Here is a 26,929-nt window from a genome sequence, read left to right as displayed (position 1 = left end):
GATTGGTTGTCAAAAGTAGTCTGATTCTTTGAAATTCTTCTACTTGAGATGTGCAGGCATAGAACATGCAGTACTCTTACCAATATAGGAAACCCCAGCCCCTGTCCTCCTACAAAGATTGATAATCGGGCAGCTGCCCATGAACAGAAACAGCTCCAGGGCAGTTCAGGAGTCCACATAAGAAATTTTAGCAACACAGTGAACAAAAATCCTGAGAAGAGAATACAAGAAGGGTAGAAAGAACAGCTGCATTTTGCCTGCATCATCCCAAGCCCCAAGCTGGCACTGAGCAGAGCGAAGAGGGAACTCCCCAGATAGAAAGAGTTTCTCTCCCAAGGAAAGGGACAGTGAGGTGAGTCACTGGCTTCCCTAGTCTTTTGTGGCAACAAATAAAGGGTCTGATTCGGTTTCACTGAAGACCAGCAAAGCTGAGACTTACAGAAATGGCTAGAGATAAAGGGTAAAGGACGCCAATGTCAGGCACATAGTGAGAGCAACTTTGGTTCCCAGTGACATGCCTTGCAGAAGACCCCTGTAGCTTTCACCACTGAAGAAACCAATGGATAGCACAGCTGCCTTGGGTGCCCTGCAGATTTCACCAGTTTTTACCCCTTCGTATTAGCATCCACAGGTGCCAGTTACTGGAGTCTTTTCCTGTTGCCTCCTCCCTGTCCCTGTTAGAGCCCAGGATCCTCGCCAGCATCCATTCCAGGCCTCTGTGGCTGTGAGTGCAAGATGCCAGGCTACATTCCCCGGACTGAGCCCCACCACTCTGGCTGAGCTGGGGGCTAGCCTCTCCAGCTATGCCCCTGCACACTGCTGGCCTGGTGCCCGTTCACGGGCTTCCACTGCTGTGTTTGTGACCATGATAAGACACTGTGCATGGAAGCACACACTGACAGGCAAGGCCCCCATAGCTGTACGTGCACATAGATTCAGCCCTATCTCCTATCACTGGCCTCTGCCGCTAGGCTTACCTGTAGCTAGCCGAGGCAGCTACGCATCTACATGTTCCCAGCCCAACTCCTGAGACCAGCCTCCACTGAAATGCATGCATCTGTGGTGAGCCGCTCTAGTCATAGGAGTGCACACTGACAGCCAGTGTCCCCACAGCTGCCAGTAAGCCCATACGTGACCCTGGCCCTTGCCGCTGACCCTGGCCTCTGCCACCATGAGCGTGTCTGCCTTCGGCCCTACTACTAACCAGGCATTGGCAGCTGACTCCTGCAGCTGAGGATGTACACACCCCCTGCTCCAGCCACCACCACTGCCCACCATAGTCCCTAGCTGCTGGATCTATAGGTGCTCCTGAGGACTCCATCAGCCCTTGCAGCCACTGTGGATGCCCTACAGTGCTCACCATGGCAATAAAAGGCACAGCACAGGAAATATAGTCAATGGTATTGTAATAGCATCGTATGGTAACAGATGATAGCTACACTTGTGGTGAGCGTAGCGTGACATACAGAGTTGTTAAATCACTGTGTCATAGACCTGAAATTAAGTGTGTTGACTATACTCAAATAAAAAAATTAAAAATTGAAAAAATAAACTCCCAACAAAAAAGCTTAGAATCCCTGGTGAATTCTACCAAATCCTTAAGGAAGACTTAATTCACACTGATTCTTCTCAAACTCTTGCAAAAATTGAAGAGGGAGGAATACTCCCAAACTCATTTTACAAGGCCAACATACCCCCTAATACCAAAGCCAGGTAAGGATACTATAAGAATGGAAAACTACACGTCATTTACCCTAATAAATATAGATATACAAATTCTCAACAAAATACTAGCAAATTGAGGTCAGCAGAACATTAAAAGGATCATTCGCCATGATCAAGCCAGACTTATCCCTACAATGCAAGAATGGCTCAACATCCAATACATGTGAACATATCACATTAACAGAATTAAAGGCAAAAATCATATAATCATCTCTGTAGATGCAGAAAAAGCATTTGAAAAATTCAACAGTTGACAAAAGCTCAACAAACTGGGTATAGAAAGGACATCCCACAACAGAATAAAGGCCATACATGACAAATCCATAGGTACCACCGTACTTAATTGTGAAAGGTTTAAATATTTTCCTCTAATCTCAAGAATGAGACATGCATGCCCATTTTTCATCACTCCTATTCAACACAGTAAAAGAAGTCCTAGCTAGAGCAATTAGGAAAAAAAAAAGACATCTAAATCAGAAAGGAAGAAGTAAACTTGTTCTGTTTGCTAATGACATGATTTTGTATGTAGAAAATTCTAAAGACTCCAGCAAAAATCTGTTAGAACTTACAAACAAATTCAGTAAAGTTATAGGACACAAAATCAACATACAAAAATCAGCTGTATTTCTATACATTAACAATAAACTATTTGAAAAAGAAATAAAGAAAACCAACCCCATTTACAATAGCATCAAAAATGATAAAACATTTAGGAATAAATTTAACCAAGGAAGTTAAATATCTATACATCAAAAACTATAAGACATTGATAAAAGAAATTGAAGACACAAATAAATGGAACGATATCCCATGTTTATGGATTGGAAGAGTTAATATTGTTAAAATGTCCTTACTTCCCAAAGCCATCTATAGATTTGATACAATCCCTATAAAAATTTCAATAGCATTTTTCACAAAAATAGAAAAAGCAATCCTAAATTCCTACAGAAACACAAAGGACAAATCTGGAGGCCTCACTATATTACAAAACTATTGTCATCAAAACAACATGGATTTCATATAAAAATAGACACACAGACTGGTGAAACAGAATCGAGAGCCCAGAGTGCATAAATGGTCAACCTATACTTGACAATGGAGCCAAGAATATTCAAAGGGGAAAGGATAGTCTCCTCAGTAAATGATACTGAGAAAACTTGATATTCACATGCAAATGAATAAAATTGGATCTCTATCTTATACCACTCACATAATGCAAAATAAGGACTTCAACATAACAAACCATTAAAAAAACTTTAAAAGCCCATAAAACTCTTAACAGAGAACATAGGTGGTAAGCTCCTTGACATAGATCTTGGCAATGATCTTTTTGCATATGGCACCAAAAGCACAAGCAACAAACGTGTAAGTCAGCAAGAAGGAGTACATCAAACTAAAAAAGTTTCTGCCAGCAAAAGAAACAATCAACAAAATTCAAAGACAACCTATGGAATGGGAGAGAATGTATAAGGAATACATAATTCAATAGCAAAAATACACAATCTGATTAAAAAAATGGGCTTGAACAGACATTTTTCCAAAGAAGAAATATAATGGCCAAACAAGTACATGAAAAGGTGCTTGACATCACTAATCATCAAGGAAACACAAATCAAAACCACAAGATACCACCTCACATCTATTAAAATGGCTACTACCAAAAAGAGAAAAAGTAGCAAATTCTGACAAGGCTATGGAGACAAGGGAACCCTCGTGCACTGTTGGTGGGAATGCAAACTGGTGCAGCCACATTGGAAAAGCGCATGGAGGTTCGTCAAAAAGTTAAAAATAGAACTACCATATGATCCAGCCATCCCACTTCTGAGTATAGATCCACAGGAAATAAAATCACTGTCCCTAAGAGATCTGCACCACCATGTTCATTGCAGCATTATTCACAATAGCCAAAACATGGAAACAGCCTAAGTACCCATCAACGAATGAATGGATAAAAAAACGTAGCATATGTGTGTGTGTGTGTATACATACATACATGCATACATACATAATACACACACAATGGAGTATTAGTCAGCCATAAAAGAAGGAAATCCTACCATTTGCAACAATATGAACGGATCTTGAGCTTTGAGGGTATTATGCTAAGTGAAATAAGTCAGAGAAAGACAGATGCTATGTGATCTCACTTATATTTGAAATCTGAAAGCATGGAACTTATAGAAGCAGAGTTTGGAATGATGGTGGCTGAGGGGTAGGGGTAATGGGGAGATGTTGGTCAGAGAGTAGAAACTTTCAGTTAAAAGACGAGTAAGTTCTGGGAATCCAATGTACAGCATGGTAACTCTAGTTAATGGTACTGTATTTTATAGTTAGAAGTTGTTTTGAGAGTAGAGTTTTAATGTTCTCACCATAACAACAACAAAATGGTAATTATGTAAGATGAAGGATGTGTTTACTAACCTTATGTGGTAAACACTTCACAATATCTACATGTATCAAATCATCACATTGGATGCCGACATTTGTACATTTTTATATGTCAATTAATATAGCAGGGGAAAAAATCAGTTCTCTAATATTGCAGTAACTCGTATTCCAAAGTTTACTTGCTGAAGGTTTTTTCCAGACAGGAATATTTTCTCCAATTTTAATATAGCTTTAAGCATTTTACTGTTAGCATTGGCCTCTGTAGAGGGCAGTATGCTATCATTTTTTAATAATTAAGAACACATAGTCTTCAAGAATCTTCAAGAACATGATCTGACGCAGGTCGGATGCTCTCTATCTAATCACTTTGTAGTTTTGATTAAAGGTTTTCCAGATTTGTTGACTGAGGCAAGGAAGACACATAAGTCTCTAAAGTGAAAATTAGATATTATTCCTGTTGCTGCCGTATTCAGAAGATAGTGCTATATCACTTTCTATGTATCACTTCAATTGCTCCAAGCAAAGGACACTTGGCAAGCAAGCCTTGCCTAATAGGGGAAGCCTGTGTTTGCTCCCCTCCACCCCCCAAACTGGCATCACCGTCCTCTACTTCCCACTCACTGGTGCGGATACAAACAGGGCCAGGGCCAGTGCTTTGCTGATCTTCATCATTTAAAGGTTTTTGTTATTTATAAAATTCAACACCCAAAAACTAAATAATCCAGTTAAAAAATAGAAGACATGAGTAGACATTTTCCCAAAGAAGACATACAGATCGCTAACAGACACATGAGAAGATGCTCAACATCACTCAGCATCGGGGAAATACAAAACAGAACTACAATGAGATATCATCTCACACCTGTCAGCATGGCTAAAATTAACAAGACAGGAAACAACAGGTGTTGGCGAGGATGCAGAGAAAGGGGAACCCTCATGCACTGTTGGTGGGGATGCAAGCTGGTGCAGCCGCTCTGGAAAACAGTATGGAGGTTCCTCAAGAAGTTAAAAATAGAACTACCCTATGACAGCAATTGCACTACTGGGTATTTACCCAAAAGATACAAAAATACTGATTTGAAGGGCTACATGCACCCCAATGTTTATAGTAGCATTATCTACAATAGCCAAACTAGGGAGAGAGCTTAAATGCCCATCAACTGATGAGTGGATAAAGAACAACATGGTTGGAGCTACAGTGTATTATGCTAAGTGAAATAAGTCAGTCAGAGAAAAATACCATACGATTTCACTCATATGTGGCATTTAGGAAACAAAACAGATGAACATAGCAGGGGCGGGGAGAAGAGCGAGGAAAACCATAAAACAGACTCTTAATGATAGAGAACAAACTGAGGGTTGCTGGAGGGTATGTGGGTGGGAGGATGGGGTAGATGGGTGATGGGGATTAAGGAGGGCACTTGTGGGGGCACCCGGGTGGCTCAGTCATTAAGCGTCTGCCTTCGGCTCAGGTCGTGATCCCAGGGTCCTGGGATCGAGCCCCACATCGGGCTCCCTGCTAGGCAGGAAGCCTGCTTCTCCCTCTCCCCTTGCTTGTGTTCCCTCTCTCACTGTGTCTCTCTCTGTCAAATAAATAAATAAAATCTTGAAAAAAAAAAAAAAGGAGGGCACTTGTGATGAGCAACTGGGTGTTGTACGTAAGTGATCTAAATTCTACACCTGAAACTAATATTACACTGTATGTTAACTGGAATTTAAAGAAAAACTTGAAACTACCAAAATTTTTTTTAAAAATTTAAAAATTTAAAAATAAAATAAATTGGACACTATCTCTTTTCCTAATGATAAAAGTAATTCATACTTAGCTTTTAAAAAAAATCCAGACAAAAGATGAAATTCTTAAAAGCACAAGAAATTAAGAAGACACACCCAAATACTATCACCTAGAGACATTAGTGTATGATATATATGATTCTACATATTTTTTATGACTTTGTATACATATGAACTAATAAGAGTTTCAGGGAGTTGAAAAATGGTTAAAATAAGTAGAAATATTTTCAAACATACTCCCTCTTTTTGGGAACTATTTTCAAGTTCATATATATACTCCCGTTCTATTTGTGATTACAGGAATAATACATGAACAGATATGTGAGATTGCTTATGATGGAACTTTGAATCTTATGAGGGCCTGCTCCCAGGACCAGAGGAGTAACATGGACTGGCTGATGATTTTTATCTTTGCTACCACTAAGAAGAAACACACAAAATTCAGCTTCATTCCCCTGTCCACCGTAGTCAAGTAAATTAAATTGGATAGCCTCTATATGTGGCCCTGGGGAGTGGGGACATTTACCAGCCTCCCTGATGAGACAGAGAGGCATGAAGAAAGACAGAGACAGAGACACAGAGAGAAAGAAAGACCAGGAGAGAAAATGAGAGAAAGCTCTGTAAGATGAACCAAACATAGCACTGAGCTGACAGCTGACAATTTTAAGAAACAAATGCTCTTAGGTTACTGTATAATATTATGACCCTATGCAGACCACATGGAAACACAAAAATCAACTTTACCTATGTAAAAATAAAAATGACTAGGAGGAAATGTATCAAAATGCAATGATTGTTTATCTCAAAGGAATATGACTTTATTTTGTTTTTCTTCTTTTTGGGTTTCTGTGTTTTTCAAATTTCTACAAAGAACACATGTTACTTTTGCAATCTGAGGACTTAATACTAGATTTTAAGGAAATTATAAATGTTTCTGTAGTGCATTGTGTTCTCCCAAATACAGCAGGCAATGCAGACCCCTTTGAAAGGACCAGTGTGATATGTCTGGCCTGGTGAAATGTGTGTGAGAAGCCTACCTGAGCTGGCCAGATTGCAGAGGACTGGTCTGTGATCAGTAAGTGGTAATTGGGCACTGAGATTTGGTTCAAGGTTGCTTTCACTTTCTTTAGTTTATACCAAACTGGCAAAAAGAGGCGCAAAGATTAAAAACCAGATACACCAATGACAATGAGTGGGTGGATGCAGCCCCCCAGAGCCCTCATTCCTTTCTGAGGAGCACCCAAAGTGAGCTATCTTCAAGCACAATGAGCAAGCTGTAAGGGCATGGGAATCCGGAGCTGAGGGCTGCTTGCCTTTTATTTCTTTGGAGGCCAAGTCACAATTTAAGACTTACCTACTACCATTTAGGGTATGCCTTGCTGTCCACAAATGCATATTCTAGATCCATTTCTTACCATCAGATCCTGCAAGAGGCCTTTTACAGTGAAATCTATGCAACTTATACGAAGGTGTCCCTGACCTGGCTTCCCTCACTGCTCTCGCTTGCTTACTGTTACCCATTTAGTTCTCTTGACCCTTCAGGCCATCTAAGTGGGATCATGGTACCAGGCCTCTTTTAAGTGCAGCTCTCAGGACTGTGTATGCACTGAGTAAAGAGGAAGCTAAACCCCAGAGAGCCGAGTACTCGGGGCTGTCCTATTAACTTGAAGTGAGGAGAACTGAGACGCATGGGATTTATAACAGAACTGTGCTAATCATTAGCACACTCTCCTCCACCCCAAAGCTCCTTTCTGCTAGACCACTTAAGATGAACTTGAATGGTGACTATTCTTACTGCAAATGAGGGGCGTGAAGGATGACAAAGAAAAGAAAGGGACAAAGAAGAATTTGTTATGAATGTTAACTGAGGAATAAATTAGATGAACAGATCACTCAGAATCTGGTGTAATGATGCCCTACTGTTAGCTGCTCTATTGTTGTCAATAATAGTAAAGACTGGGAGTTTTCTCTGCTTTGTTCATGGCTTTCCCCCCTCCCCCCAGTACCTATAACAGTACTTAACACAGGAATCAGTCAATTCATATCTATTGAATATCTGCTGAATTTATTCCACAAAACAATCATTGGTTATCATTTCTTTTCCTTTTACATTTCATATTAGAGAATGTAAGACTTTGTTAGTAAGTTGGCGAAAATATTGCGTCCACTGGCGATTCAAAAGTGGCTCAATGATCATCGTGATATTGGAGCATTTAATATCCTATTCCTTCATTCTTTTTTAGCTTCTTGACTACAGTTTGAGGTAATTTTCTGTCCTTTCATTTCAATAAAACTATTTGAAATATCTCAACACTTAAATATTGGAAGAGACTGTTTTTCACTCTCATATGTACAGTATAAAACAGTAGCAGACGTTTTATATTTCTTATAGAGAAGTTGCAGAGAAAGAAGTATGATATTTCTTCCTAGAGTTAGTTAGCTAACTGCTTGCATAGGCTTTATCCCAAGAGACATATTGGTAGACTCAACATGTCTTGGTATGAATAATGTCCTTTATTGTGGCCCAGAACATTCTAACAAAAATAAATCACAATTTCCATAAATAAATATAAAGAGTAAATACATAACTTCTATTTAAGTATGTCTCTGTCTCCCCATTCCAAGCAAAACAACAGCTAAAATGACAATAAGGCTCAAACTGGATTTCCAAAATCCTAACCTAGCTGTATATATTAATATTCAGTTATATTGAACCAGTAAATTATATTTGCTAAGACTCAGAAAGATGTTGAAATACAGTTTAAAATGGTCTCCTATTTTACTGTATTTTGTGAACTAAAGAATATGGGTAAATTATGTTAAATTTCCCAAAGGAATGTTAAATAGACTGAGGACAGGGAGAGTAAAACATTTCCATGAAATTTATGTCCAAACAAAGTAGTTTCATGGTCATTTTTTTTTTTTTTGCATTCAAGTACACATCTTTTCTAGTCATTTAAAATTAACTTCACTTTTCAATAGGTCTTCAAGATTCCTTCTAAGCTAAGCCCATAAACCCCCAAAGATCTCAGACTTATTGGATCTAGATCTACTATTGGTAGTCTTCCTTTCTGCAGGACATTCCGTCTCTAGGAGCCAAACTTTGTTCGTGGGTCAGTGCAGCTACCCATAATTTCTCATCCTCGTTTTAGCATAAATTTTGTAAAAATTTCTTCCAAATTAGGGTGAAAAGTTGGGTACAGAGCATAAGATATCACATTCACATGAAGTCTCAGGAGTAGGATCAGGACTCTAAGTTTCCAGGGGAAGAAGTACCAAGAGGGAAGGTGAAGAAACCAGAGAGAGAACCAGAGAGAAAGAGACAAATACAGCACCGTCTGCTTTGATAGGCAGCATTGGAGGGAGACCCTGGGGGCAATTTAAACAAGAAAGTAAGTACAATTCACAAGGAAGAAATTCATGAAGTTTGTGAAACTTTTTTGAATAAAAAGTCACCTTATTTTTTTTCTGACTTATACCTAGACTAGTTTAACTATTTGTGGAGCCTGGAAACTAACTACATTTTGGAGTCTGGAGACTCTTTACTTCATTGACCAGAAGATGGAGCCATTATATAAAGAATTTTAAAAACTTGCAGGCCAAAATGGAACCACAATTTCTTTTACTATATTATTATTTTAAACATTTTATAGAATCTGAGTAATCTCAGTGTCATTTTGCTTTTACCAATGGAAAGGAGGTAGTGTTTTAACCTCACATATGCAGTGAAATAGCATATTATTAGGTGATTGGCACTTAAAGAAGCACATACATGGAAGACTCATAGCTTCTATCTCCAATAGCTATAAAAATATATACTGTAGAACTATAAGCACATTGGTTACCTTGGACCAAGGCAGATTTCAACAAGCAGGTAACATCTGAGCTGCTACTCTAACATTCTCATTTGGGATTCTCATACAGCAGATAATCTGGGAAAATATATTTAAACTAGGAGCTGCACTAATATTTTTTTTATCCATAATATTTAAACTAGGAGCTGCACTTATATTTTTTTTATCCATAAACCATCTATAAGCATCACTGTCATTATATCCACTCATAATAATTCTTCTCTATAATATTTTAAACTTTTCTAAGCATTTTCCAAAAATTTTTTAAAGATTTTATTTATTTGAGAGAGTGGGGGAAGGGCAGAGGGAGAGGGAGAAGCAGGCTCCTCACTGAGCAGGGAGTCTACGACTACGCAGGGCTGGATCCTGGAACTCTGGGATCATGACCTGAACCAAAGGCAGATGCTTAACCAACTGAGCCACCCAGGCGCCCCTCTAAGTTTTTTTTTTTTTTTTTAAAGATTTTATTTATTTATCTGACAGAGAGAGAGATAGCGAGAACAGGAACACAAGCGGGGGAGTGGGAGAGGGAGAAGCAGGCTTCCTGCCGAACAGGGAGCCTGATGTGGGACTCGATCCCAGGACCCTGGGATCATGACCTGAGCCGAAGGCAGACGCTTAACGACTGAGCCACCCAGGCGCCCTCCCCTCTAAGTTTTTAATATACTGCTCATTCTTAACCAGAACAGAAGACAAAACCAAGAAGTTAAACGTCATAGTCAACTAAGAAAGTAATCCAGCAAATAGAAGAGGCTGGGACCCAAACGTGAGCTTCGCATCTCACCGCTTCGGCACGGTCTATTTCTGGATCTTTCAACTGGCATTCAAACTTCTACTGTTCAACACACGCTTGAAACAAACTAGGAAATTGAGGGAATGAGTACCTTTTCGATAGGTCAGTTTCAGGAGAGGCGCTGAGAGTTGTGTGTAAAAAATATAGTGAGGGAGACAGACCATAAGAGACTCTTAATCACAGGAAGCAAACTGAGGGTTGCTGGAGGGGAGGAGGGAGGGGGGATGGGGTAACTGGGTGATGGACATTAAGGAGGGCACATGATGGGATGAGCACTGGGTATTATATAAGACTGATGAATCACTGACCTCCACCGCTGAGACTAATAATACATTATATGTTAACTGAATTTAAATAAAAAATTATTAAAAAATTTAAAAAATATAGTGCCTATGTATTAAAATCCAGGGCAACTTCTACTGGTTTTCAAGCTTAGCTGCGCAATGGAATTACCTGGGGACTTTCTAAAATCTCAATACCCAGGCTCAACACAGACCAATTAAAGCAGAATATTGAGGTGGGATCCAGGCATTGGGTTTCAGTCCAAGGGTGAGTCCAATAAGCAGTAAAGTTTGAGAACAGGGATCTTGACCACTGCTCTTCCAGCTGTAATGTACATACAAATTATTTGGCGTCTGGAGCCTCCCTACTTCAGGTGTGGTCACTGGGCAAAAAGCCTCAGCATCCTCTGGGAAGTTGTTAGAAATGCAGATTTGGAGCCCCAGCCTGGACCTACTGGATCAGAGACTGGCAGTGCAGTCCAGCACCTGGAGTGATTCTGAGAACCACAGGTCCATCTTGGGACCCATGTCCTCTTTTTGTCCTTGGCTGGTGGTGATTCCATCTTCACCGCCTCACTGACAGTTTTGTTCTGGAAACTGACCCATTTTTGGTTTTTCTACCAGATTTGCTAAATAAGTAGGCACATTCTGTTTGATACTGACTCACTTTTTCTTTCAATGCCTGCTCCCCTTGATGTCTAGAATGTTAATGTTTAGAGGGCCGGGTGGGGGGGTCAAAAAAAAAAAACTAGCAAAGAAAGTAAGAAAGAGGAGAGAGAGGGTTCCAAGATTTTTTTGGTGGTGCACAGAACTCTGATTAATCTACTTTTAGAATTCTCCATCCACCTAATTTAATCTCCACATATAATTGATGCTAGCAATAAAATTGGTATCATCTGAAAGACATCCAGGATATTCAGAAAATAGCCATGATCTTAAGAAGTAGCTTGACATTTAAGCAAAGTCTGTTTTGTTTGTTGCTGGGTTTTGTTTGTTTGTTTTTGTGTGTGTGGCTTTTTTGGCTACCAGTCCCTGAAACAAATGAAAGATGTGGTCCCCGGAGTCAGACTGATCTGGATTTGAACTCTGGGTTCAGCCCTTTCAGGATGGGCATCGTTGGGCAAGTTATCTAAGCTTATTTCCTCATCTCTGACATAGAACTAACAAATCAATTTCATGGGCTCTAAGATAGAAGAGACAGAATAGAAAATGTTCCACACTATTCTTGGCACGTGGACGATAACAGCAGTATGCTGGAGACTGCTTGGAACGGTGGAGAGGACCAGAGGTGCCCATCTCCTCCCAAGTCCAGTTTCAGTAACTTCAGGTTATTTGCTTGGAATTGGCTGTGGCGGGAGTATTGACACCATGGAAATCGACAAAGGGTACATAGAAACAAGAGCTTTTTTCTCCAGGACAGACAGTTAATTATTAAACATTTACCAGCACCTGATCTGCTTTCCTTTTGTGGTTGTTTATTTCCCGATGGGCTGATTTTGGAGGTAATTTGCTTTTCTCTTATGAAGCAAACAAAAATAGCCAAACATAGCCCAAACAGGTGATATGAAAGGAAAGGTTCCAGAAAACCCTTCCCTGCCATCCCTCTCCCAACATACATTCCCGAGATTTCCCTGTTAAATTCACAGACCGTGGAAAAGGTAAGACAAAACTATGAGCAGACACTGACCTCTCTGTGGTATTAGTCCATCAGGGCTTTTCCTCTTCAAGCCGAACTAACGGAGTTCAGGACTCTGAAATAATCTATTTAACTAATACTGAGCATCTGTTGGATGTCAGGCCTTCTAGGAATGGAGATAGCTAAAATGAATAAGGTCTTCACCTCCTGTAATTATATTTATCAGTTGAGAGGAGATGAGTAAACAAATAGATAAAATCATAATAATTTTAGATATTAGTAAATAATAAGATGAAAAAAATAGTTTAGCATGGTAGAGAATGGCTAGGGCAGTGGGGTTGCTCTGAGTAGCCTTATTAGGGAAGGCCCATGTGAGGAGGAGACACCGGAGCTGAGATCTGAGAAGACACAGCTGTGTTCTGAACTAGAGGAGCATTCCAGGCAGAGAAGGGCAAGCGCAAAGGCCTGGGGTAAGAGGAGACTTAGTGGACCAAAAAACAGAAAGAAAGTCAGCGGAACTACAGCTTGTGAGTTTTAGAAAAGGGTGTGTGATATGGGGCAGTTAAGAGGCCAGATCACGTAAGGCCCTTTGGAGTGCTAAGAAGTCTGCCTTTCCCGCTAAAGAATTGCGAGAGGAATCCAGAAGCCAGAAAGAAGAGCTCGATGGAAATTAGAGTTTAAATGGATCACTTTGCTCTGTGGAGAACAGATTGTAGGGAATCAAAAGTGGATCCAAAAGACTAGTTCAGTAGCTACTGTAAAGGCCTAGGCAAAAGATGATAGTGGTTAGGACTAGGGTGAAGGTGGTAGAGATGTAGAGAACTGGGCCGAGTTGAGATACAGTGTCCAGGTTAAGCCAATAGTACTTGCTCATTGCTGGATTTCTTCATCCGTCAGCTAATTTCTAGCCTGAGTAGGTTGTAAAGAGAAATGACTTGTCTAGGAAATGAAAAAAAGAAAAACCTTCAGACTTGTTGTGAGTTGGAGAAAAGAGAGCTGTCCATATCGCATTCTTGATTTCAAGCCATTCCTCCAAAAAGAAATGATTAAGGCATTTACAGTACATCCAGCTTCTCAGAGAGCTTCGTGTTGTTAGCGAAATGCAGTTACAGGGTCGCAGGAAAATGAGGCTGCAATTAGATCACCAAATAATTACTCTCATGAAAAGAATTACAACATTTTCTAAATTTACAAACTTAAGGGACGCATGGGTGGTGCAGTCGGTGAACCGTCCGCTCTCGGTTTCAGCTCAGGTCGTGATCTCAGGGTCCTGAGATGGAGCCCTGGCCTGGGACTCCCTCCTCCTGCTCCCTGCTCCGAGCTCAGCCCTCACTAGGGAGTCTGCTTGAGATTCTCTCTGCCTCTCTCTCTCTCTACCTCTCCTGCTGCTCGTATGCTCCCTTTCTCTCAAATAAATAAATGAATTAAAATTTCAAATTTACAAACTTAAGTCTCAGTCTTAATGAGTCTCCTTGAACACATTATTACTTTTTTTTTTATTTCCCTACCTTTTTTTTTTTTTTTAAGCTATTTCCAGGTTTGCTCTGGGAGGCTTTAAAAATGGAGAGAAAATTATTTTGGAAGCTCAAGTTTCCTTAGAATGACCTTAGGTTTTATACTTGCCAGACAAAGTTCCAGGAGATTCCTAGACAGGAAATCACTTTGCGTCCATTTAGTGTTCAGCAATTAGATGACTAGATATCCTGAAAAAAAAATCCTAATATAAAATGTCTGTTGGGTGAAATTTCATAAATATCTTTTTGAATGCAAAGCAAAGCTTACAAGAAATTAGAGGAAGCTCGCAAGAACCCAAAGCAAAGAAACAGCAGGAAACCAGTAAGATAACTGCAGCTGAGCCCCTGGAGGTGGTGGCTGATCTCAGTAACGCAGTCTTGTTGTTACTTCTTACTTTACTGAGGTATAATAAATATACAGTACAGGGAAAAAGTTATACAGCTCGAATGTATGTACTTGTACTTCTATGTAAACACCGCCTAGGGTAAGATACAAAACATTTCTGGTACCCCAGCATTCTCCCTTATGCCTCTCTAAGTCAATAACCCCCCAAAAGTCTCTACTCCTCTGACTTCTATTATCGGAAATAAGACTTGCCTATGAGTAAGATTCACAAATTAATTCATTTGCTATGTAATCTTTGGTGTCTAGCTTCTTTAGTTGGTGAGATTTTCCATGATCTTGCAAGTATCAGTAAGTTGTCCTTTCTTGCTGTGCATAGTATTTTGTTGCAGACCTATACTCCAGTATTTATCCTTTCTAATTTTGATGCATTTTTACATTGCTTCCTGTTTGTTCCAGGCAATTATGAATATAGTATCTCTGAACAATCATATAAATGTCTTTGGATGGTTATAAATGCTCATTTCCCTGTATATATGCCTAGTATAAGATTTTTGATCATAGAATATGTTTAGCATTGATAGATACTGACAAACATATTTTTAAAGTAACTGTACAAATTTATGTTCTTGCTAGAAAGGTATGAGAATTTCTTTTGCTCCATATATTTGACAATACTTGCTCTTGTCAGTCTTTTTAAAAATGTAGCCATTCCTGGGGCGCCTGGGGTGCCTTTGGCTCGGGTCATGGTCCCGGGGTCCTGGGATTGAGCCCCGCATTGGGCTCCCTACTCAACGGGAGGCCTACTTCTCTCTCTCCCACTCCCCCTGCTTGTGTTCCCTCTCTCGCTGTGTCTCTCTCTGTCAAATAAATAAAATCTTAAGAAAAAAAAAAGTAGCCATTCCGATGGTGGTCTAGTGATATTTCATTGCTGTTTTAATTCTCATTTCTCTAATGAATAGCTTAAAAAAAACAAAACATAAGACTGATATTCCAGTATATTGATAAGGTAGCATTTTGGTTTGCCACTTTTTTTTTTTTTTAAAGATTTTATTTATTTATTTGTCAGAGAGAGACACAGCGAGAGACGGAACACAAGCAGGGGGAGTGGGAGAGGGAGAAGCAGGCTTCCTGCTGAGCAGGGAGCCCGATGTGGGACTCGATCCCAGGACTCTGGGATCATGACCCGAGCCGAAGGCAGACGCTTAACGACTGAGCCACCCAGGCGCCTTCGGTTTGCCACTTTATTATTACCTATATGCCATGGTTTTTTTCCCCTCTATCTCTCCCTTACTGCTTTCTTTTGTGTTAAATACACATTTTCTAGTGTTCTATTTTAATTCCCTTGTCATTTCTTATATTTTTGTGGTTGTCCTGATGATTACAATTACTATTTTAACCTATAACACTCTAGTTTGGGTTAATACCAATTTAATTTCAATAGTATACAAAACATTTGCTCCTCACTATCTCCTTCCCTCCTCCATTCTTTGTGCTATTAAGTCATACAAATTACATCCTGACACTTCGTATGCCGTCAACACAGACCTAAAATTACGGCTTTACACAGTTACTGTTTACATCCCATAGGAGAAAAGGAGGAATCACAAATAAAAAATACATTCATGCTGTCTTTTATATATAACTTCCTGATTTGGTGACCTTTCCTGGTGCTCTTTTTCCTATAAATTTGAGTTACTGGCTCGTGTCCTGTCATTTCAGCCTAAGCGCTCTCTTTAGCACTTCCTGTGGGGCAGATGTGCTCACAACATATTCTTTCAGTTTTTGTTCCCCTGAGAATGTCTCAATCTCTCCACTTCTGAAGGTTAGTTTTTCTGGGTAAAGAATTCCTAGTTCAGTGTTTCTTTAAGTTCCTTGAATATGTCATCTCACTGCTTCTGCCCTCCATGGTTTCTAACAAGAAATCACCTGCTAATCTTAGGGTCAGATTTCCCCTTCCCCCTCGGTTTGTCCTTGGTGGTGGTGGTGGGTGCTTGTCTGTTTAGTGGCTTCCCTGGGCTAAATCAGTAAAGTCTGTCTTCTTTCTCACGTGTGGACACTGAAGTCTCTTCTCAATTAACTAGTGCTCAGCCAATGATTGGACGGAAACTTCTTTAGACGCCTCGGATCATCACATCTCCCAGCCTTTGCTGAGGCCCTTTGTTTTCTTGTTGAGACATGCTTTACGACTCAGGCCGGCAGTTTGCCACTCTCCCTTAGCTGTCATTTCCTGCCTATATAGAGCATCAAGGTCAGCCAGAGGTGAGAACTCAGCACATGTGCACGGCCCTGGCATGCACGTGGCCCTGTACCTGCGGGCGGCTTGTGGGTTCGCAGAAATATGTTGGGGTTTTACAAAGTCCATTATGGAGGTGTCTTTCCCTGGCCTTTCCTTTTAAATTTTTCGGTAATCTTGTTTACCACATTATCACTGCCCCAGGCAGCTGCAATGTTAGATAATTGCGAACAACCCCAAGGAAAAGGCTGTTTGCATTCGGTAAACTTTGAGTCAGGCAAAATAAAGGGTGCATTTTTCAGGCAATTGCCAGACAATTCTCTGGACATAGGGCTTTGGGGGAGCTCCAAACCTGTTCTGCCTCCTCCACTGGCTTTTAGGCTTCAGGTTTTCACTGAGATTATGAGACAACTGGTTTTTGAAACAACTATAAAGCTTGCTGTACTTACTGAGATTCAGCCATTTTTCTTGAATAAAAGCTCCTTTGGTTAAATTCAAGAGATATGAAAAAGTTGGTTTTGACAATTTTGCCAGTCCTCTTCCTTTATGGAGAAGGAGATTTTGATAAGTCCCTACTTTGTCATTTCCACTGATGTCCTGAAATCCCAATTTAAAAATGGGCAGAAAATGCAAACACACACACTTCACAGGAAAGGATATTCAGTTTGATTCCTTAAGTTTTGATTTTTTTAATACCTACCTTGCTGTGTGCTGGAAAGGTGAATTTCATGGGAGGTGGGTAATGGTCATATTAAGGCTTAACATATTTCTCATTGCCTCATGTACTGTGGCTTTTGCATCTACAATTCCACCAAAAACACTGTCCTCAACAAGCGACGTCTTTAGTGTTTAGTTGTGTGACAACTCTGAAGCAGTTTGTAAAGCTGATCGCTTTCTCTTTCTTCATATTCTGTTCACTCTCCTTAAAACTCTGTTTTGAGCTTCTACTTGTGTCTATTCTTCCTGGTTGACTTGGCGTGTCTTTGGATTCACCCACCCCTGGGAAGCAATGACTCCTGGATATGTGTCTCTAATCCTGGCTGAACTTCATATTTTTATATTCTTTATTATTCAGAGCTTATATTCAATTGCCTTTAGGACTTTTACTTTGACTCACAGTACCTCAAACCCCAACACATTCAAAACTGTTACTCCGATCTTAATACTCAGCTCCAGGCTGCCCCGGCTATATAAAGCTCCTCTCATGTTCACAGGCTGCAATTCGGAAAAATAGCGTAGTGCTATGATCGTTGACTCTCCCACCACCCAGTAGATGCTCAATATCATTTTATCGAATTTATGACTGAATCCTAGATTGAGAGGTACTTCAGAAAATGCATAATAAATTGCTGCCCTTTAAAGTTCCTACCATGTACTTGTGTACTTGAAGACCACTGAGTGCCAGTCTCTCGTAGATGAACTTGAGGCTCAGAAAATATAGCGCGTGGTTCAAGTTCACAGTCACGTTGTTAGTAAGTGACAGGTTTAAATTCATGATATGACTGCTGCTGTGTATATATTCATATATTTACATTTTTTGACAATTCTTAAAGGCATAAGATGGTATTGCAGTGCGAACAACAGAGCTTAGATCTCTTTAAGTGCTTTCAATGTCATGTCTAATTTGCTTTATTGATCTTACAAAGAGGAAGAGATTAGTTTTGTTGGTTTTAGCTCCCAAGGTGACAGAAACAGGGGAGGAAAAAAGAGTTCTCTTACTCTGGGAAAAAATAACTGGACAGGAAGAAATGACAATAGGGAAAAGATGCCAAAGGCTGTCATTTTAAGCTGCCAGAATGACTCCTCAGCTTTTGTATAGTTCCAAGGGCTCCGTTTTTCTGTACCAGCACTGGCTTCTTGAGAGCAAGCTATCCTTGCCCCTTCTTGCTCTAGGCATTAAGAGTTAAGTTGAAGTTTTAACTTTATTTCAAAGAAACAAATTAAGAGATGCTTGTCTAAAACCGTTCACTTCTTGACTGCAGTCATTCTTCAGATTTCTGATCTAGGCTGTGGCCTGTGGTACAAAGCTAAAGGAGATTGCATCTCTTGTTCTCCCTGGCTCCCTCCCAGATCCCTTTCTGCCCATAACTCGGCTCTAAGTGGTATTCTGGCTGAGGTTCGTAGGAGGTAGACCCATTTATCTCTAAAATAAATGGACAATATGTGACTCTTTAGAGATAAACATAACTTTTCTTTTAGTTGCAAGTGCCAAGGCCAAATCAGGTAACTCTAAACCAGTCATCAATCTTTGTTCTGAATTTAGGGTCTAAATGAGATGGTTAGGGTAAGGTGAATGTAAGAGGAAATAAATAAGGCAGGAAAATGAAGCATGAACGAATGCTTTTCCCACGTCTGTTTCTTCCCAGTCCTCTCTTATCAGAGCTGATTCAATTGAGGGCATCAACTAGAACCAATATATCAAAATGCACTAAGTTGTTCAGGAGATTGCAAGAGAATTCTATCTTTACTATTTTCTTAAAGGGAGTCGGAATAAGAGTTTGATCTTTAGAAGTTTGGTAGTTGAGAACTTCACTGATTTTTTTTTAAAGATTTTATTTATTTATTTGACAGAGAGCACAAGCAGGGGGAGCAGAAGGCGGAGGGAGAGGGAGAAGCAGGCTCCCCGCTGAGCAGGGAGCCCAATTTGGGACTCGATCCCAGTACCCTGGGATCATGACCTGAGCCGAAGGCAGACGCTTAACAACTGAGCCACCCAGGTGCCCCTTCACTGATTTTTTTTAAGAAAAAATATTTTCATGTTGACATATTGTGTTACTCTTCCCTTCGAGAAGTGGTTTCATGCCCCTCCTTTGAGCATGTGCTCGACTTGCATCTCATGAATAGAATGTGGTGAAAATGATGGATTGAGACTTCTGTGGGTAGGTCACAAAAGGCAGTGAAGTTTCTTCCTTGCTCTCTGGGGAAAGCCAGAACACTCAAGCAAACCCTGTGGAAAGATACAGGTGGAGGGGGAAGTGAGGCCTCCTTAAACAGCCGGTGAGGATCTGAGGCCTGCTTATGGCCATGTGAGTGAGCCATCTTGATAACAGATCTTTCAGCCTTCCTCAAGCCTCCAGAAAACTGCAGCCCCAGGTGACAACTTCACTCTCCAGACAAACTACTCCCAAAGTCCTGGACCACAGGAATCGTGAGATAATAAATGTTATTTTAAGTTACTAAAATATATACAGGTTTTCTTTGGTAGCGCTCGTTTCAACTTTGCTAGGGGTCTAATGTCATTAAAATCAACTCTTATTTAAAAATCCCAATGATTATGAAACTTCAGTGTGTTCTGACTGCCCTGAAATATTCCCACTGGAGCCACCTGCTTGTTTGTATGGTATGTAGCCTTTTCAGATGGACTTCTTTCACTTTGTAATATGATTTGTCTTCGCTTTTCATTATTCTGATCGGCTCATAAAAACATTCTAAGCTGTTGCTAGTAGAAGTTAACTAAATGGAAGATGTTTTGTCCTCTATGAAATAAAACCAAAAATAGGACATACCAGCAAATATTACATCTGGAGCGAGAATAATTTTTGCTCAGTTCAGCTAGATTTTAAAATTGTTAAGAAGACCTAAATCTTTTCTATATACTTCTGTCCATTGTTTTATCTATTCCTTTGTTGCATTTCAATTGTTTTTGAAAAATTTGAAAATGAGATTCAAGCTAAAACACATGACAAAACATTAAACATCCCTCCTAAATCGCTTAAAATTGGCTTTTTTCTTAGATCAATTGTTAATGTACCTATCTAGTTACACTGCTCGGAATAATAGAGAGTAAAGTATAGCATGTTTGCTCTACTGCTTGTTTAGAACTATCAATTATTCATGTTACTTTTCCTGTGTGCATCAAATGCTATTGCAGCAAAGGTCTGGCCAGTATGCAATCCTCCCGTCCCTTGAGAGAGATTACCATGTACTCTGCAGCTTATTTTGCTTGGGTTATGGCATAGTGTTATCTATAGCAAGGAAGAAGTTAATTCTTTTGTTGTAGGAACTTCATGTGATTGCCAATCAGTTATGTTAAGATGCATAATGATGCTGTGCGGGGACTATAATTTTATTTTGCAGTGATTATCACAACTGCCAGTACAGAGGTCCCTAAGAAGATTTTCTATCTTTCTACATGCCATTATAATAGCACATAAGCTTGAAATAATGGCCGAGTGCAGCAGCAATTATTCTTAGTGTATCTTATTTAAAAATCAAAAGCAGGACTGGATGCTCACAGCTAAAGCAAAATAGAGGTTTGGATTGACTACTTAGCTAAATATGGGAATGACCTCCTCCAAATTTTTCTTGCAATAAGCTAAACCTTTGTAAATATGCATGTTTCCTCATTTAGCATGTTGTTTGAATTCACAAATCTCAAAAACAGCTCAATTTTGAAATATTTTTGTGTATATATCATATAGCTCAACGTTTTTTACATGCCAGTAAGATGTGTAAGACTCTTTAGGGTACCATATTTACACAAAGTCATGTCAAATAGAGGAAATATTGTCATCATTTAGTATTTATGAAGAATGCATTGTGCTCCGATGAGCACAGGGGTAGCCTGGGCTCTTATATGTTTAGTGGCAAATTTGTTGCCACACTAACTACTACTACTACTAATGTAAACGATTGATTTTGTCTTGTCAGACATTGCTCTGATTGCGACACATGGATTTTCTCATTCTCTTTTATGACCATAAATAGTGAAGTAGTACAATTATCCTCATTTTATAGATGAGAACGCTGAGTCACACATAAGTTAAATAATGTATTCAGGAAACTCAGAGAGTCATAGCTTAACTGGGATCCAAACACAGTTTTGGGTCTGGAACCCAAGACCTTGGCCATGATGTGTGTTAAACTCTCAATGACACAATTACGCTATTATATGAAAAAGATACCTGCTGTCACTGTGTGGCTAAATGTTAGCGTATCTTCACTTCTTGTCTCAGTTTTTTCCTTCTGCACAAACTCTGTTGTGAATGTCAATGAATTGCTTTAGAACTCTATACTCTTTGTCCCCATCCTTCTTATCCTGGAAGACTTCTTATGGAGGACATTTGAAACTATCTTTCCATTTAAAGAAAAAAGCTACTAGTAGCTTCAACGTAGGCCTGCACTGAACTTACCTCCTTAAAGATTATTCTCACAGAAACAGAAAATACATGCAAACATGACTTTATTTTGTTAATGATTTTTATTTTTACATTCTATGTGTAAGGCTCAAGTATAACTACAATATAATTTATGACAAACAACATTTTGAGCATCCACAGATGTATGAAAATTGTACAGAATTCTATGTAAACAGCATTATTATATGCATGGCTATTCATTTATTTTTATGAAGCAATTCTTGATTATTTTTCTCAAGAATATTACATCATAACCACAGATACTTAAAAAAATGTGTAGTCTCTATACATAGGTCCTAAACCCAGGCCGATTACTTGGCCATTCTAATTTAGCTGGCCCTCCCTTCATTACTTCCAATAACATTTCTCCAAAATTGCTATTTAAAACTGCTTTATTTACATGTGCATTTTATCTTAAATCTTTTTAATAAAGCTATCAAAAATCTATAAAATCATGCTGAACATTTTGGGTTGAGGTTTTCAACAAGCAGCATTTAGAAAGAACCCACAAGTCACTTATATCTTTTGCAAACTATGTAACAGCCAAAAAAGCAAAATGAGATTCTCCCACTTTTCTCCAAATTGCATGTATGCATTTGTGTTCAAATCTTTGCTTCCATTTGTGTTTCCTTCCATTTTATTCTAACTTAAATTTTACAGTGTAACTGCCATTCTACCTCATCAGGTGAAATGAATCCAGTGATTATGTAACTTAAAGATTAGCATGACAGTGCCTTCTGGAGGCATTTCATTATCAGTACTGAACAGTAACCAACATGAAAAGCAAAGGCTAATTTTACTTCAAGCTTACACAGTACAAAATAAGCTCTCAATTCCATATATTGTTTTTAATTGATAAAAAGTCACAACTAGACATTCCTGGGAAAACATATATATACAAAACCTAACTATGTTATATTAAAAAAAAGTACTGTTCAGCATGAAATTGGTTCGGCATGAAATAAGAGAAAAGAGCAAATTTGTAAATTTTTTTTTTTTTGAAATGCTAAGAAGAAACTGTTGAGGAACCAGTTGCCAGTATTTTTTATTTTACATAAAAATAAGGCAATGTAAAAACATTAATAGTAAATCACACATAAACCTGTCCACCATACGTCTTTTCATAATATATAAATACGCAAAATGCAGTTATAGTTATATGGGTTTAAAATAATAAGGATAGACTGAATTTAAATCTAAGGTGATATTAATTTCTTAATTTAATGTATTAAAAATATTACAAATGTAATATATTTGGACGGTTCCCTAATTGTCAAAACCTATTTTCAACAGGCTTAGCAGGCATGCAATGCAATGCTCTACATAGTCTAGGGAAACACTGCATGGTATCTTTCATATTAAATAAAACAGGGGCTCAAATAACCTAAGATGAATGATTGACTGTAGGTGCAAAGAATCTTTGGCCCTAGATTTAATTTCATATGTACCTTAGGACAAATGTCTAGAAGTGATAATCTCCCTCACGGATGTTGTAAAATATGTCACAATTTAAAAACTTTCAAGATACGAAGTTCTGTGGAAATGTCTCTGTTTTTTTTCTGTTGATCTCATGTCTGTGTTTCTTAGTCTGTCCCACTTTCTGTCTGTCATTTTCCACCCATACTCTTCATTTCTGTAGGTTTTCTTAAAATTTCCTTTATTTTTAACTAGCCTGAACAACAAAAAATATGTTGTATTTATTATAGAAATATAATTTATGTTCTTTTTTAATTTAGAAAAGCAAATGAATGATATATATACTTGCTTTGAAAACTCCTACAAAATCTTCTAAATAAAATTACTTTCTACTTATGTAACTCAATTTTTGCCTATGCATAAGTAACTTGATAGAAGAAAGAGCTCATATTCCTGAAATAAACTCATGAAAAAAATGCATCATGGCCATTTCTTTTCAAGCCATCATCAACGAGGATTTTTTAAAACTAGATTTATAATCCTTGGTAGGCGGACAGCAGCTAAAACAAAATGAATATGTGCTTGGTGAACTATAAGCTCAGGGTACTTATTGATTGATATCAAATATACCTCATAGTCCTAGAATTGTAAGTCAAAGTAACATTGTCCTCATTTTTATAGATGAAAGAGAAGGGTCCAAAAGGATTAATAGCACAAATTAGGGAAGTAAGTTAGTGGCAAGAAAGCAGGGTGGCAAGAATCCCCGTTGAATGATCTTTCACTCATGCTCAACACAAGTCTGTGTTGAAAGACCGTCATGTATCGTGACTTGAAAGTTTGCCATACACATTTCGGATGGCATGCAGGTGATGCAGTCCAGACTTTGCCCAAGTCATTATCTGCTCATACATGAACCACATTATCAAATAGATATCTGCACATCAGGAAGCACTTCACTGAAGAAAAATATTAACTTTGCTTTGTGCTAAAGAATGACTAGACAATACTGCCTGAGAAAGCAGAAATTTGTGACCAAACAGATGAAGAGTAGGGTTATCATTGGTGTTTTAGGGCAGCACAGCCAAGTGTTAGATTGTATAAATAAAAGTGAATAAAGCTTTCTTCCATTCCTTCTTTTCTTAAGCATCTTCAGTTTTTTTCTTCTTTTGAGGAATGTGATATGTACTTAAAATAATTTCTCATGTTGTATGGTTATCATATGAACAAAGAAGGATATTTTAAAAGGCAGGCTATGAAGCACGATACTCTAAAGGTAAGTCTTATCCTGGTTGGTCTATGAGTCAAGATGAATGAAAAATATTTGTTGAAGTGAATAGCCTACATACGTTTTTATTCGCATGGCATTGTCTAGGCACATAAAAATTGGTTCTGATGCAGTATAGAATAAATGTAAGCACCTCAAAATATAGAACGTCCTCTGTACATGGAGAAGAGTCTTGCTCCCTAAAAACAGATGTGTTAACTAAACATTCGTTACTAATGGCCATTCCTTCTATCAGGACATTTCATTGCAAAGCCAAGGTAAACTACTTTTATAGATATCCAAATGATAGATGTGTGGGTGTTTGTATTTGCATGGGAAACAGGAATGTCCAGAATCCCGTGAAAAGATGACAAGGCAAATGTGAACACTTTCCACATGGTCATCTGATTTATGAAAAGCAAATAAAATTAAACCAGCTTTGTTTGCTGTAATCGACTCCCTATAGAGACTCTCACAATTCATACAGAATCATTTACCAATGCAAATGTAGCCATCTGCTAATGCTGCCCACCTATTTAAGGGAATCAGAGCTAGTCACTGCACTGACTTTGAGAATATTTTGATAAAAAGTTTTGGCATAGACTTCCTTAAAAGAGTCTTATTAACACAAATATATCACCTTCAGAGGCTGTAAACAATATATCAAAAACAAAGCTCTATTTTTTGCTTTCCTTGCTATCTTTCCCTTTGTCTTCCTTTTCTGTTTTGTCTGTTTCATATTTCTCTTTGTCTGGCTTTGTTACACTGTCATATGAAGGTGGAGAGACAGTGGACGGGGTTGCATCTGTTTTTTCTGGACTCGAGTTCTCATTAATGTTATCAAACACCATATCTTCTTTACTGGGCAAACCATCATCTCGGTCTCCATCTTTTATGTATATGCTGGATATATTTTTGACATTTTGCCGTAAGCGGTAACATCTGTAAGCACGCTGAATGACAGTAGCAGACACATCCTCTTGTTTTCGTTTTAGTGTAGTCGTTATGGGTTCATAGGACACTTTAGAAGGATTTGCTGACATGAACCTTTCCTCCATCTGTGAACGTAGAGAGTCCATCTCTCCACTTTCACCCAAAACACGCTTTGTAAAAGCAAATAAGATGTCAAGACAATGGATCCGGTCCCCACTGACCATGGGCAGGTCCATGGCGACGAGCTGGACTTTGTTTGGTTTGGCTATGAGAAGAGGAGGATCGAGGGCAGCTGCAAAATCAGAGAGCTTGGCAAACTCTATAAACTGGGTGGCATCAGGATCAAACTTCTCCCAAACCTCGTAGAACATCTCAAAGTCATCCTCACTTAGGGGTTCAGTACTTTCTTCAGTAGCAACACTGAAGTTCTCCAGGATGACAGCAATGTACATGTTCACCACAACCAGAAATGATATGATGATGTAACTGACAAAATAGAATATCCCAACAGATGGGTTCCCGCAGTCTCCTTCAACTGAACTTCCAGGATGAACTTTTTTTGGATCACAGTCAGGTGGTGCACTGTTGAGAATAGGTGCTAGCAATCCGTCCCAGCCAGCAGAGGTGGTAATTTGGAACAGGCAGATCATGCTGTTGCCAAAGGTCTCAAAGTTGAACATGTCATTAATTCCAGCTTCCTTTTTAACATAGGCAAAGTTGGACATTCCAAAGATGGCGTAGATGAACATGACCAGGAAGAGCAGGAGGCCGATGTTAAACAAGGCAGGAAGGGACATCATCAGGGCAAAGAGCAGCGTGCGGATCCCCTTGGCCCCTTTGATCAGACGCAAGATTCGACCAATCCTGGCAAGCCGGATCACTCGGAACAGGGTAGGGGACACAAAGTATTTTTCTATCAGCTCAGCCAGAAACATACCTGGGGAGGGGGAGGGGATGGAAATAGTTAAATATCCATGCTACAGAAAATCACGACTTTCAAGTAATTTTATCTGCCATCTTCTCTCTTACCATTTCAGGACTGTCATTTTATATTGAAAGCAATTTCCTAACAATCAAAAGATTGAGCAATCCCAAAGGAAAATGACTGATACTGCCATTGTGACATTTTCTCTCCCTTTATTAAGTTTGTGGACATTTTTTTTTCATCCATAATAATTTTTGATTATATGGGTGATACCTACTCATGTAGAAAATTCAAGCAATACAGTGAAGCGCTTAAAAGGAAATCTAAATCACCTGAAATACCATCAATTATAATAACTGTTACTATTTTGTTGAGTATCACTTTAGACATTTTTCTGTGCAAGCATACACACACATTGTCACATGAATGTAATTATGTTACATAGGCATTTTTTATAATCTGAGTCACTTTATCATGTCATGGAAATATTTCCATTCAAATGGCAACAAAGTAATTTCTCATAGTTCCATAATGTTCTGTCCAAATAACCACATATTGAAGAATTTTATGTTGTTTTCAATATTTTTGGCTGAGGTAAATATTCAAGTAGGTATATTTTTTTCTAGTTATGTGAGCATCATTTGATAATATGTTAATAAATGATCAGTGTATTTAAGATTTTCTTATAT

The 26,929-nt window shown here is 38.9% G+C and overlaps 1 protein-coding gene across 1 annotated transcript in view; it reads right to left on the bottom strand.

Annotated features, from left to right (window-relative positions):
* Nucleotides 1–22,659: 22,659 nt before the first annotated feature.
* Nucleotides 22,660–26,929, bottom strand: part of SCN9A (sodium voltage-gated channel alpha subunit 9) — a gene marked incomplete at its 5' end in the record, with an annotated part of 81,526 nt that continues 77,256 nt past the window's right edge. The window contains one exon of the mRNA XM_081815474.1: nucleotides 22,660–26,252. Coding sequence (XP_081671600.1) covers nucleotides 25,060–26,252 — 1,193 coding nt within the window. The remainder of the gene's footprint in view (nucleotides 26,253–26,929) is intronic.

This window comes from Leptonychotes weddellii, chromosome 3 (assembly GCF_054177405.1).
Source record: "Leptonychotes weddellii isolate Sample4059 chromosome 3, ASM5417740v2, whole genome shotgun sequence".
In the NCBI taxonomy this organism is placed as follows: domain Eukaryota; kingdom Metazoa; phylum Chordata; class Mammalia; order Carnivora; family Phocidae; genus Leptonychotes; species Leptonychotes weddellii.
The sequence above is the reverse complement of the archived record's forward strand: the minus strand, read 5'-3'. Positions and strand labels throughout refer to the sequence as shown.